The sequence below is a fragment of the Actinia tenebrosa genome, unplaced genomic scaffold (assembly GCF_029948245.1).
Source record: "Actinia tenebrosa isolate PJP-AT-01 unplaced genomic scaffold, QUT_ActTen_1.0 PGA_scaffold0__85_contigs__length_37466705, whole genome shotgun sequence".
Lineage (NCBI taxonomy): Eukaryota > Metazoa > Cnidaria > Anthozoa > Actiniaria > Actiniidae > Actinia > Actinia tenebrosa.
In genome coordinates this window covers 18,780,709-18,795,349 of record NW_028292569.1, presented here as the reverse complement: position 1 = coordinate 18,795,349, position 14,641 = coordinate 18,780,709, and the positions used below count along the sequence as shown (strand labels likewise).

Here is a 14,641-nt window from a genome sequence, read left to right as displayed (position 1 = left end):
GAAATCAGCAAACGAAAAATTAAGGCTTCTCTAATGCGACCTTTTTAGAATCAGTATCATAGATTTAGGAGGATTTAGGTTGAGTGAATTCCGTTTGTCGCGATGGAAGTCTTTCTTTGATAGATTTTGTCTATCGAGAGATTATCTAAAAATAACTGATTGCTTTGATAAAATGACAAATGTGTCTAGCGATTTATTTTCAAGATTCCTATTCTTTATTTGCTAAATCTTCTTTTTTCGGCATTGTTTTGAATTTTAACATAAACTGAATCAAACTAGATAATTTAACCACAGAACGCCGCCTAATATACTTTTTTCATTTCAAACTCACTCGTGATACGAACAATAAGGTGGCGTATGATCGACGAATAATCTTAAAGTTTCTATTTATGTTTTTCTCTTTGACAAAAGGAAATTTTGGACAAAAAATTTTACGATTTGTTCACAACTTCAGGCTTTATTTTGTAATTTGAAATGATTTGTATTCCGTCAAGCTGGAGCCAAAGAAAAAACTTGTAATATGGAGCAAACTGAAGTAAATGACTTAAATTGATTACTAGTTTGGTGTAATTACTTCTCTAATGACTTGGAGTGCATGAATAAATGAATTACAACCGAGACTGCTTCTGCGTATACATTTACAAATATTTTAGTCTTGAATTGTGCGTTAGACAAGATAGACAGACTAATAAGCTTGTAGGCTTGGTTAAAGGATAGCAAACTAGTTTGCTTCCCTTATATCGATTAAGTTTGGCTCGAGGAAACGCTTTTTTTAATAAGACAGACAGTTTTCAATTCTAAAAATATCGCTGTGTTTCTTAATTAAAGACTCGATTTCTCAGGGTTAACCTCATTTCAGTGTCTAACTATTAATCTGAGCCAAACATAGAATTCAAAAATGGAGCATAAACCGCCATGCTGGATGATTACGTTTCGCAATATGGTGGCTATATGGTCATAAGAGACCCAGGCTTCTTTTACAATTAGAATTTTCAAGGTTGAGGAGAAAACTGGGTCGAGTTAGAATAGAATAGAATAGAATAGAATAGAATAGAATAGAATAGAATAGAATAGAATAGAATAGAATAGAATAGAATAGAATAGAATAGAATAGAATAGAATAGAATAGAATAGGATAGAATAGAATAGATTAATAAAATAGATTAATAGAATAGATTAATAGAATAGATTAGTAGAATAGATTAATAGAATAGATTAATAGAATAGATTAATAGAATAGATTAATAGAATAGATTAATAGAATAGAGCAGAGCAGAGCAGAGCAGAGCAGAGCAGAGCAGAGCAGAGCAGAGCAGAGCAGAGCAGAGCAGAGCAGAGCAGAGCAGAGCAGAGCAGAGCAGAGCAGAGCAGAGCAGAGCAGAGCAGAGCAGAGCAGAGCAGAGCAGAGCAGAGCAGAGCAGAGCAGAGCAGAGTGGAGTAGAATATAATAGAATAGAATAGAATACTTTTATTTAAACACGGGTCGTGCATGAATAAACGAAGGTGATACTACAGAGCATTACGAGACTATCTTAGGGGACTAAATAGATATATTGGCCATATCTCCCCTAAGACAGTCCACAATGCACTGCAATGCAAATTCGTCCCAGCGTATTCCTTAAGCAACCTCGAGGTGGCTAATAGGTTAAGTTATCCCTATTCCTTGCTCGTGCGAAATGTTTTCCCATTTCAGACCACGTGTCATTCACTAGAATATCATTTCTTTGTTTAACGGTTGCGCATGACAAGACACACAAATATAAATACAAGTCAAGCAAAGAATCTTATTCTCAAGAGAATAAAACGTGGTCTGGAATGAGAAAACATTACGCGCAAGCTAAAAGGATCTTTTTTGATCAATGTTCTCTAAAACGTACGTATTCATCTATCTCTTATCCTTACGATTCTAAGAAGATTATTCTTAATGCCTTAAGTACCAAGACAGTTGTTTCTAAAAGCCTATTTGCGGATATCCCTAAAGCTAATTGATTTACCTTTTATCCCTAAAATGCACCATTCATTTATTACTGGCAGGGGTCTTTACAAACAAAATGAATAAGATTTTTAAAAAATGTGCAAAAGAAATCTCTTTTCATGAGCGCTTTTGCATGTTTCAAAAGCTGCTTATGTCATATATAGAACTTTACTAATGTTTGTGCTAAAATAAGTTTCCCTGAAAACGTCGAAATTTTCTTGTTGAATGCGAAGTTTTTATTTTCAGCGGCCATGTTTGTTTTATTGGACAGTTGTCATCGCTAATAACAAACTCAAAGTACAACAGTGGCGCAGCTCAAAGGAGTCGAACGGAAAGCATGAGAAGACGCTTCATCTCTAACCAATTTGAATTAGCTATGGTCAGTTTGAGAGGAGTGAGAAAAACCGGAGGGCTGGAAAAGCCCTCGGAGTCAGAAAGAAAATCGAACCCGGACCACGTCATCTTGACTCCCCTTTAGCGCATGCGCATACGAGTAGGTGGCTTTTGGGAACGAAATTGGCGCCTTCACCAAATATGGCAATAATTAATCTATGGCTGACACAGGCAGTCCAATATATCTCAAGATATCAAAAGAAAGCCGGGTAACATCAACAAAATTGAGGCCTTTTCCAAATTAGGTAATAGCGTGCTGCGACACAGGCAACCCAATATATGTTATGACAGCGGTAAAAGAAAATATCTTTTTAAGCATTAGAATGTTTCAAACAAAAACCAAGCGGTAGTTGATAACACCGAAAAGCGTGGAGCAAAACATTCTCACAGACTAAACAAAAACTTGAATCAAAATTGTTAACAAAACAGTTATTTGTAAAATTTAGCGAAGGAAAATACGATGTAAAGAAAGAAAAGTTTGAATCTTTTTGAACTGTTTAAACGTTTTAGAAATGTAGAGTTTATGCCGAAGTAGAAGTCGTTGTTTTGTTGAAAGATTTGATAGAAAACTCGCCTTGGAGTTTATTAGCATATTTTCAACATGGAAATGAATTTGTAAACAAGGTTCAGTATTGTCGATGGAACTACTCTATTCGCAGCAGTTGTCCAGTCGAACGCGTGGTATTTATAATTTATGACTTTAAGGAAGATAGGCTATATTGTGTTAACTTTAGGCCTACCTAATATACAACGATATCCGGCTATCTTGTCATAAACAGGTAGCAATGACAGAGTTAAGAAATGACAAACTCGGATGTTAAGAAAGAAAAAAAAAAAAAAAAAAAAAAAAAAAAAACGCCGAGCGAATGAACGCCTTACATAATTTTCTACACAAACAGCTTCCTATAAGTAAGTTAAAAGAAGAAAAAAACGTCTCTAGAAAATACGACCTTTTTCTTAAACATTCTTCAGTCCTGCTTAAAAAATTACACACTTTTGTTTTTTCCCCTCGAACTGAAGAACATGTTATTCTTTGTTAATTTTTTACAATATCTCATAGTTGGTATGAAAATAAGCGCCAAAATAATATGTAAAGATGGTCGCAATAGGTTAGAAAATACATTGTATTATTTAAAATATTTGTAATATTTAGAAATTTCGCTCTTGCCCGCTACTTTGGAATAACCTTTACACAGAAAATCAAAATGAAGGATAGCTACATGTAAACTTAGGCGAAGACAATTTAAACGAAAAGTTATAAAATCGCTGAATAAAGTAAAATCTATTCTGTTGGATTCAATTTGGATAAGAAGTAGATGGATAGAAGCTTCGCTTATATAACTTTTATTTAGAGGCGAATCAAGGATTGCTAAGCGAAAACAATTTAAACGTAAAAAAAAAAAAAAAAAAAAAAAAAAAAAAAAATCAAATCAAATAACTGAATTGTTATATATTTTTGGATTTCATTTAGGTAAGAGGTAGATGGATATTGTAGTGATTACTTTCTATGTTGGAGTCTTGAGAAATTATCGTCGATAATTAACCACTGTACTAATGATCTTAAACCAGTCGAAAAAGCCCTGAATTTTTTCAAAATCTTAAACATATCTTATTTATTTCGATATCTGAATATGAGTTTAGAAAATTTCTTTATAAAGAAAGCTATGCATGTTCAAAACTCACAGTAGAATTCTGAATTATTTCATGTGAAATACTTAAGATAAGGTAAATAAATGGATGAATAGATGGTTGAGAATATTAAGATTAACGAAATACTGTAGATGCTTGTGTAAATCAAACTTTTCAGTACCTCCCGCAGTGGACAATATATTTTTTCAAATATAGAAACACTTGAGGAAATCATGGAATGGACTTTAGAAGTAGGGGAATTCGGATCGTCAAAATTAAGAAAATGATGTTAAAAAGGACTCAAAATGTGTGCTGTTTAACCAATTTCTTCCAGTTTTCCGTGATATGTCCTCTTATTAAAAATGTTAAAAGAAAGAAGATTTCAAGAGGCGTGATTTGCGGACGCAATTTATTGGTATGCCTTCCTATCTACCTCGACAACTAAATTGCTGCTTTTTAGAATTTATGCGTTAATTTCCATTAAAAAACAAATTTAAAAAATGAAATAATAATAATAATAATAATAATAATAATAATAATAATAATAATAATAATAATAATAATAATAATAAAACGTAATGCCGGTTTTTAAGAAATTTTTTTTGGTTCGGTGTTCCGAACAAAAAGGCGGATTTTTGAACCCTCACCCTTGCTATCAGTATGGTTGCTGTATTTATGGGTTTAATCCTCTAACCTGCCATCACATGTGAGTAGAATTATTTGTTTTTTCTCCTTTGCTTCATTGGTTTTTCTTCTAGTTGTTTGCTATTTTTCTTGCTTCGCAAAAATCAAGTTCTAAATTCGATTGTAATATTTGGGCTTCCACCAAATATCGGTCCCAGATCCTCACGGACCCTGAAACTAATAAATATTCATGTGTCTTCTCATGCGCAACCATCAAATAAAGAAATGATATTCTAGGGAATGATACGTAGTCTGTATTGGAAAACATTGCACCGAATGAGGCCTGTTAATTGGAAATTTTAGAAACGTTTACATAAGTAGAGTGCTCATTCCTCAATTCTGTTTCATTACGTAATAAACACATAGCTCGAGGAATTTTGGGTAAAATTGTGCTCGCCCTTGTATGACGTAATAATCATGACACGAAGTGTATCTTGGGTAATACAGCGCGCGCTTTTAACTCCCCTTTGATGACGTAATACTCGTGACAACTTTACTGAAACTATTGATGGCTGATCTTTTGAAAAACATCTGTACACCAGACGTTTGGGAAGAGGCGAAAGAATGTTTAGAATTATTAATCAATCGCCTGAAGGATCGACGGATCACCGCCGCCGGCGGAGCTATTGCAACGGTAGTTTTGCTCTTATACGCCGGTAGAAGAGCGAGAAGCAAGTATGAATATATACCTAAAGAAGACGCCTTGGCGAACTACCCGTCTCTCTGGAACCACTCGAACCTAATGGCCAAACACCTGACCCCTGATTTGTATGTGAAGCTTATAAACCGGAAAACTCGGAATGGTTTCACGTTGGATCAAGCGATCCAAACTGGAGTGGACAATCCACATCATCCACATATTTGTTCCGTCGGGATTGTGGCAGGAGACGAGGAATCGTATCACGTTTTTGCAGAACTTTTTGATCGAATCATTGAGGAACGACACAATGGCTACAAAAAGACGTCCGCCCACGTGTCTGATATGGACCCGGCTAAACTGAAACACGGGAAGCTAGATGAAAATTTTGTGATTTCATGTCGAATAAGAGCGTGTAGATCTCTGAAAGGGTTTAGGCTTCCTTCATTTTGTAGCAGAAGAGAGAGGCGAGCCATAGAATCGATACTGAAGAATGTCCTTGGTACAATGAAAGGTAAGTGTATATCGGATGAAACTTTTGCGAGTTCCAAATAACCGCTGTGTTCCTTGATTACAGACTCATTTACTCAGGCTCATTTCAGTGTCTAAATATTTAAGGAATAGAGCCAGTTTATAAAAACCAAAACGATGGGGTCTTACTCTTGTTTTCAACCTTACTTCAAAATTATTTCTATCCATTTGTTTGACCAATTAAAGTGCGACTACTCCAACAAATGTTCTACAAATTAGCCAATCAAAAGTAGGAATCTGAACAATAGAATTGCTACAAATATATATTCTAATCATATGACTAGGTGACATGGAAGGCCACTACTATGCCATCTCTTCCCTTACCGCCGAAGACCGCAGTCTCCTAATCACCGAGGGCACCCTCTTCGATAAACCCACGAGCCCACTGTTCACAAGTAGCGGTCTCTCACGTGACTGGCCGGATGCGCGTGGCATTTGGTACACCAAAGGCAAGTGTTTCACTGTTCGCGTCAACGAAGAGGACCACATCAAGATTATTGCCATGGAAACGGGCGGGGATATGGAAAAACTGTACGAAAGATTCTACTTAGGGCTGAAAGAGATTGAAAAAAGTGTAGAGGGCAGCGGCGTATCGTTCATGCGCAATAAACATCTGGGGAATATAACGACGTGTCCGAGTAACCTCGGGACGGGACTCAGAGTTAGCGCTTTGGTCAGACTACCGAATCTTGGAAAGGTAAACAAAGTTAAAAATAAACCAATAGTACGTTTACATGAAGGCGTCATTTCACTAGCACTACCATAATGCTTGGCGAATTTTCTTTCTTATTCAAATTAGTATTCCCTCATCGGAGAATAGTAAGACAATTGGTGCTAATTAACTGAACAAAAGAAAGTGTGCCAGGTATTCTGGTGTAGTAGGAGTCAAATGACGCCATCATGCAAAAGTTCTATTTATGAAAATATAAAGATCGCTCTCGTCTTACGAAGGTAACACTACTGACGCTAAAAAACTATGGTACTCGATTCATTATCAAAAACGTGAAAAAATTGTTATATTTATGTAAGGAAGAAAAACCAATGAAGAGCAGGAGAAAACCAACAAACGACTCTATAAACCCCTTTCAGAATTTTGGAATGCAGCTCAATTTGAAGGGCAAAACAAAGGGATTTCAATTCTCAGTATATAGAAATTTGTTTGCTTTGTCCTCCAAATTGAGCTTGACGTCACATGCACGGGGTCTATTCTTATAGTGGATCTTGGGATCGATTCCCAGAGCACTTAGTGAGAGGTTGCCATTAAAAGCGCACTGAATACGAGTTTGCGCAATCGTTTTTTTGGAGGGTTCGGAGGGTTCGGGAGGGATTACGGGAATCAATTACTATCAATCCTAAATACCTTTGAAATCTTTCTCTTTTTTAACACATGAAAATTTCGACGTTGGTTCGTTAGGATCCAAAGTTTCCAGCCATTTTGAGTGATCTGCGGCTACAAAAGAGGGGAAGCGGTAAGTCATTTTGTGATATCATCGCATTTCAAGTTCTGCACCTAGAAATGTGCGCCTATGTAACTTATTCGTTGTGGTAAAATGTTTCCCCATCTTAGACAACATGTCATTCCCTAGAGTATCATTTTTTGTTTGTTTAAAAGTTGCACATGAGAAGACACATGAATATGAATACAACTCAAACAAAGAATATTTTTCTCAAGAGAATGACAACTAGGCTCAGTTGTAAGGTAGATAGCTCTATTCGGAGGATAAGTCCTTATCCAGTGGATAAGTTGATGCTGTTATGCCATCAATTTATTCACTGGATAAGATTTATCCGTCGGATAGCGCTATCCACCCTTCGTACAACCGGGCCCTGTTCCCTGATCTGTTAATGAGTACATATTGCACGAAAACGAATGAGGTGTAATCAGGCAACAAATGAATTGCAAATATAACCCGAAGTCGGTTCAACCTTCGCGTGCAGCAATTTTTTAGTGTTCCAAAATAGGGCACCTTTTTACTATGTAAAATATTTGTTTCTCAATTCGTAGAAGGATCAGTGAGCCCCGTCAAGGACAACATATTTGAGATCTCAAACGCAGACCGACTTGGACACACTGAGGTAAAAATCAGCTCTAAACTAACAGAGAAAGTCTTGTAGGGGAAATCTCTAAACAGGGATTTTCACTGGAAATGGGAATTTATATCGTCAACATTGGATTTCCCCAGAGCTTATCACTGGGACCTGTATTTTACCTTCATTAACGCTGGTAATCTAAACTGACCTGTAGAGCCCTTTTTCTTTGCTTCTCCTGTTTTCCAAATGCAATCCTCTTTTGAATAAGATGTGCTTCTTTTTGGAGTTTTCCATTACAATCGATGGATGTTTTCAACCTGTATTTGTCTCAATACCACTTCCTTTGCTGCTCTCATTTGCAGGTCTTTACTTTTCCATCACTTGACCAACTCTTCCTTTCATTATTCCAGGTTGAACTCGTCCAGAAAGTGATCGATGGTGTTAGTTTATTAGTCCAGATGGAAAAACGACTTCAACATGGTCAGCAAATCACCGACCTTATGGCCTACAAACTGTAGAACTACGCTTACATGCGCTCTTCCCCAAGACTTTATATACCTATTTCAAAAGCGTTGCCAATTCGAGATCTGAAATGGGCGATCTGAGACTAAACCGAATTTTTGTTCTTTTATATTTTCTTGCTACAATACGAAAAATCACATTTCTAACACAAAGCTCATGCCTCATATTCCAATCTAAAATGAAACTATATATAAGCTGTTCGGCTGTGAGTCTATTTCAATTTGCAACGTGCTACTGGGTCTGAGATTTCAGATCTCTGACCGACGTTTTTTGAAACGTTTTTTGTCATGGAAAGTAGCAAAAACGATAGCTTACCGTGACGAAAACATGTTACACTGATATACATAACAAAATGAAAATAAATAAAACAAAATTGACGTTAAATAAAGAAAAGAAAAAAAAAATGAAAGCAAAAGTTTCTTTTTTTGTAAATAAAAAATCTTCGTATGAAAAATATGTAGTTCGAGCGCAATCGTTTCGAGAAAATAAAGTAACAAAAAACATGGTGGCCATCTTTGAACCAAGATGGCGGCTATGAAAACCAGGAAAACAATAATATTGCTCGACGGATTAAAATTTTTAGAGAATTAGAGATAGTGGACTCTAACTCTCCAAAGAATTTTACGGAAGTAAAGTAAGCGATGAAAGAATGTATCGGATAAACAGAATTAAACAAGAATGAATTGGAAGAATGTTAATGGAAGTAAGAATTAATCGCAAGTAAAATAAACGGAAGTAAACCAAGAAGGTTAAAGGAAGTTAGAATTAAACGGAAGTAAAATAAAGTAAAGTAAACCAAGAAGGTTATAACGGAAGGTTAACGGAAGTAAGAATTAATCGGAAGTAAAATAAACGGAAGTAAAATAAACGGAAGTAAAATAAACGGAAGTAAAATAAACGGAAGTAAACCAAGAAGGTTAAAGAAAGTAAGAATTAAACGGAAGTAAAATAAAGTAAAACAAGGTTATAACGGAAAATAAACGGAAGTAAGAATTAATCGGAAGTAAAATAAACGGAAGTAAAATAAACGGAAGTAAAATGAACGGAAGTAAAATAAACGGAAGTAAACCAAGAAGGTTATAACTGAAGGTTAACGGAAGTAAGAATTAATCGGAAGTAAAATAAACGGAAGTAAACCGCAAAGGGAGTGATTACTGGGAAACAACGAAAGTAAATTTAGTTGAAAAAATTCTGAAGTAAAATTAATGGGGAAAAGCATGTTGGATTCAAAAACAAAAGAGTAATAAGCAAATGAAATATCTTTTAATTGATATTAAAGTTTCAATACAATTTTATTTTTTAATTACCTGTTGTTTGGATTCAATGTTAAATACTTGAGTGATAGAAAGAATGATTTATATAAATGATGCATGCATTCATATTAACAGATGACATAGATAATTAATGGTTATAAATAGCACTAAATACTAAATTGTATCCACAAATAGTATTTATATAATACTTATCTTTTCCGAATTCGGGCAAAAGACAAAAGAAGTTAATTTATAATAATTTAAAAATATATAATTTTTCATGTCGTTCAAAAAATCAAATACCTACTAAATTTAGTATAATCATATATTAACCTCGCTACGCCCGCTGTGATTGGTTTAAACATGTGCGGTTTTCAGAGTAGAGCGCGGTTCAGATATATATTAGTAATAGAGAGTTTTAGATTTACGTTCACGGCAAACGTGTAACGTCAGTTGATCAGTGAAAAATTCTTTTAAATAAGTGAAAAGGAATCGCAAAAAAATCCAAGTAGTAGAAAAACAAAAGAATATGTGTGTGTCATAAGAAAGTTTGCAAGAGGTAAAGTAAAATACAAGAAAACGATGATAACGTTGTCACGATTGCCGTTTGCGGGAAGAAAAAAAGTCAATCTAAAACTCTCTAATACCTTTGTACTACGTGCACTTGTAATTACCGAGACATCTAGCCTTTTATAAAACCAGCATGTTTTGAGCTGGGGCATTTAAATCTACTATGAATCTTTTATTTATATCACATAAGCCTTGCCTGCGTCCAACGACTTTTTCAAATTACGACACACACCATTAAACTACCGAGTCCTGTCCTGTGTAATACGGACAACTCAATAACGCGATCTTCATTTGATCTGGTCCGCGGTACTCGTTCGCATTAAGGAGGCTTGTGAAAGTTTGATTTCGTGACACTACGAAACACAACGATCGAACATAAAACTAACTGTAATTAATTTTTTAATCATATCCTTTTTGTAATCACTACCAATCCTGCAATCTGATTGGTTCAAAGGAGTGCGATTAATTCCCAAATTGCATCCTTAGGAGCTCTTAATCGCATCCTAAAAAATTATTATTTTTAAACAATAAAATAAAACAAAATAATTTTGTAATCGCGCGTTTGATTTCAGACCAAATTGCACTCCACTCAGTTCAATTACCATCATTAATTATTTAATAAAATAAACTAACTCTACCGCCGTATTGGAACGTAACACAGCATTAAATACGAGATGAATTAAAGAATTGAAAGAAAGAGAAAAAGTGAAAGAAAGGAAAAAACAAACAGTAGGAACCTTTCCCACTAACCGCCCCCCCCCCCCCCCTCAGGGCTTATTTGTTCTAGGCCCACTCCCCTTCACCCTCTACGTATTTCCCTGCATCTAGCCTACCTAGTGCTTGTCTCTGATGCTGTACCTTTATATTCTATGAACGGTGTATCACTATCATTGCCATCATCATCATCATCATCATCACCATCACCATTATTATCATTAGATTTCTTATCTGGGTTTTCTACCTCCATATCAGCCATGTTTGTACTAAGAGTACCTACGGTTTCGTCGTCGGGAGTATTCGTTGGTTCATCGTGTCGTAGTTCGTAAGCTTGTCGGGCCGACTCGCATAAGACATCGATGGATCGTTTACCTGTCTGTTCGACGAGCTGTGTGAACACACCCTTGGGGTTTTGGAGTAATAAATGAGGTTCATCGAATTCCACCAGACGACCTTCGTCTAGAACCTGGAAATGACAAAACATTAAAGGCGCTGTTGGACAATGCCTTTTGTAATGACTTGGTTCTAAATGTTGTTGAGAAACGAAAAGAGATATAACTAATTGCCTCGTAACCCTTTTAGTACTCTTTAAAACAGATACTGTGTGTTTGTTTGTGGGACAAGATTTTAATTTTATTGGGAACGCTGCTGCAACGGTGATTGGTTCGTTATTTCTAAGGGGGAACAATGACTCGAGTTTGCCTTTCGCAATGACTGTGCTTTACAGTGTCGTTTATGGTTGCATGAAACATTCCCAAGTGGTGCAACTGCAACGTAATTTTTATCGCACGAAAAGATTGCAAGATAAGTTGCAATGAACATTTTCTAGTGTAAAGAATCGGTAAAGAATGCAAAAGAAATATTTTGTATAATGTGGGGAATTTATTCACTGAATCCAATAGAGGCCTTCTCGAAATGCAGCTCAATTTGGAGGACATATATAACAATAGGTTTCCAATTCTCAGGAGATAAAAATTTCTTTGTTTTGTCCTACAGATTGAGCTGCTTTGACGTCACATGCAAGGTGTCTATAATGAAGAATCCTTACCATAACTCTATCTGAGTCCATTATCGTGTTGAGTCGATGAGCTATCGTCAGCACAGTGCAGTCTTTGAACTTGTTTCTGATTGTTTCTTGAATCAGAGAATCCGTACTGAAAACACAACCGATATGAACATCAAGATCAGGATCGTAAAATACTGATTTAAAAAAAAAAAAAAAAAAAAAAAAAAACGCTCTGATTGGTCCAAAAATAGGGCTCACGTGAGAAGGTAGCCAAATTGGTGTGCCAAAAAATTGAAACTTTCTGCACAATTTTTGCATAAAAATAGTTCAATTCCCGGAGTATAGAAAATGTATTTTTTTGGCACACCAACATGACCGCTGCGACGTCACCTGAAAATGCTTTATACATGTAAAGAGGTTAGAGAAGCCGTGGATGTAGGCTGTGCTGTGACGGTTGGTTATGTTATGAAATATGCACATGCATATATACTAAGTCGTGCTTCAAACCATTTTTAGCATGAGCAGGGAACGATACGACAAATTCGCACCCGTACTGAAGTCGTACCGTCCTACCGTATCTAACCGTAGCTGTAGCTACGCGTTATGGTAGGATGAACTACTGGAAGCCATTTTAATGTTACGGCATGTCGAACCGTGGATGTGCTGTGAGTCAGTATCTAATGTTTCCCAATTATACGGTAACCATTCTTATGGGAAGCCATTTCAATGTCACGGCATGTCGTACCATGTACGTGCTGGAAATCAAAACCACGTTTCCTACTCATATAAAAATCGCTCGCACAACTTAGAATAAGAGAACGCTCGTCTGATTACAGGATACGAGAAAATTTCCCCCAGATATTTTTGGACTTACTTGTGATCCACGTTAGCAGTCGCTTCGTCAATAACCAAGATCTTATTATGACTTAAGATGGCGCGCGCCAAGCATATCAGTTGCCGCTGACCAACACTGAAATTTGAGCCAGACTCAGCGAGCGGTGTTTCCAGTCCTTCTGGTAATTCTTCAATAGATTCCTTCAGCTGAACCTGTTAAAGGGAAATTAGTATCAGACCGAAGAGAGACTGGTGAGAGGAGAACGGAGAGACTGGGGAGAGAAGACCGAGAAGAGACTGGGGAGATAGAACCGAGGAGAGACTGGGGAGAGGGGACCGAGGAGAGACTGGGACGGCGAGAAGAGGTCGACAGTCGAGGAAGACTGGGAACGAAACGGTTAGATACAGGAAAGAACCGATCTTAAGAGCTAGCCTCCTTCACAAACATCTCCTTGGCTCTTTTCACTCCTTGGGCTTCCTTTGGCTCACACAGGAATCCCAAAGGAGAATATATGGGGTAGCCTGCGGAGAAGGCTACTTTTAAGTTGGCGTGTACTATATAAAGGACATTTGTCAATGTACCTCTTCAAGAGCGTTCCATAGGTCCACGTCGGCATAAGAACCAAAAGGATCGAGGTTTTTTCTGAGTGTTCCACTAAAAAGCACTGGATCCTAAGGATAAGGGAAAACAATCCGGCGCTTAGTACTATCGATAATGATCGATAATGGATCTGGCTTCTTTTTTTTTTTTGGCATTATTTTTAACGAGAAAAATATATCAGCAATACAAAACACAGAAAAATAATATTATAATAATATTATAATTTATAAAGCGGCCATCCAATTATGAAAAACCTAAGGAACGAAAACGCTAGACATTTTAGAACAGACTAGAGGTTTTTAAGCGCCAGCTCTAGTCCCCCAAATAAAAACCGTACTATCCCTACCAGATGAGCAGTGGACGCGGCGCGTAAAGCATGAGTGGACAAAATGACCGGCCCTAAGCAATTTGGAGCTTAAAAGAATGAAGCAAACATGGCGGTAAGTGGAATCGTTTTGATTCTTCCTTTCCATAGACCAAATTCAAAACTCGCACCGATGTGAGGCTTAAGTTGTGAACAAAGGGATCTGGTGTGATTCAAAGCAATCTGGTGTGATTCAAAAGTCACAAATCATGCCAGATCCCTTTGTTCACAACTAAGCCTCACATCGGTGCGAGTTTTGCATTTGGTCTATATTTCTGCTTCTTGAGGAAAAGTTGGGTTACAAAGCAGCAGTAAGGGGGACTCGCGGTCAATGTCAAAGATTTACGGGTTTTACAGGCGGTTTAAGGAAGGCGCCGGCAGCGGGAATAAGCCGCGCGATAAGTCCTTACTGCTGCTAGTTGTCGAACCGCAAACGGAGGTTAAAATATCCTTTACATATAGATGGACGCCATCACAAGCATTCGAAATAAAACTGTGCGCCGACTGCGAACTCAGGTGTTGGATCGCCTGGATGCTGACTTTGCCTTCACAACATTTATGGAGGGAGATACGGACGAGACGATGACAGAAGAAAGGGCTGAAAGAATAATTAACTTAATACCCGAAGGTAACTACCGGTTGGAGCTAACGTTCATAAAGTATTTAGACGGCGAGTGGATGATAGAAAAGGGGCGCAATCCTATCAGGGCATCTGGTAAGAAGGACCTGTTTGTCTTAAACGAAAACACACGCCCGGGAGCATTGGTAGGAATAGACATGCTGTTCTACGAGGTTGCTTACCCGGTTACCGTAGTCATTTACGGTGCGTACGAGATAAAGACGCCAGACGTTAAGAAGTTGAAACCGATGCGACATCCTGGTAACTGCGTAGGG

At 37.1% G+C, this 14,641-nt stretch overlaps 2 protein-coding genes across 2 annotated transcripts in view; one reads left to right on the top strand and one right to left on the bottom strand.

The window, feature by feature from the left end:
- Window positions 1-5,189: 5,189 nt before the first annotated feature.
- Window positions 5,190-8,774, top strand: LOC116308547 (creatine kinase B-type-like). The gene is made up of 5 exons (XM_031719001.2): window positions 5,190-5,832; window positions 6,134-6,546; window positions 7,264-7,318; window positions 7,855-7,925; window positions 8,291-8,774. The coding sequence occupies exons 1-5, from the start codon at window positions 5,190-5,192 to the stop codon at window positions 8,396-8,398; spliced, it is 1,290 nt and encodes a 429-aa protein (XP_031574861.1). The 3' UTR covers window positions 8,399-8,774.
- A 2,230-nt stretch (window positions 8,775-11,004) lies between these two features.
- The window catches only part of LOC116295230 (ATP-binding cassette sub-family C member 4), a 42,231-nt gene continuing 38,594 nt past the window's right edge, over window positions 11,005-14,641 (bottom strand). Inside the window, exons 26-29 of the mRNA XM_089034480.1 lie at window positions 13,365-13,454; window positions 12,823-12,995; window positions 11,991-12,096; window positions 11,005-11,408 (exon numbers count right to left, since the gene is read on the bottom strand). Of these exons, the coding sequence (XP_088890606.1) occupies window positions 11,055-11,408; window positions 11,991-12,096; window positions 12,823-12,995; window positions 13,365-13,454 (723 nt within the window). The 3' untranslated portion in view covers window positions 11,005-11,054. The remainder of the gene's footprint in view (window positions 11,409-11,990; window positions 12,097-12,822; window positions 12,996-13,364; window positions 13,455-14,641) is intronic.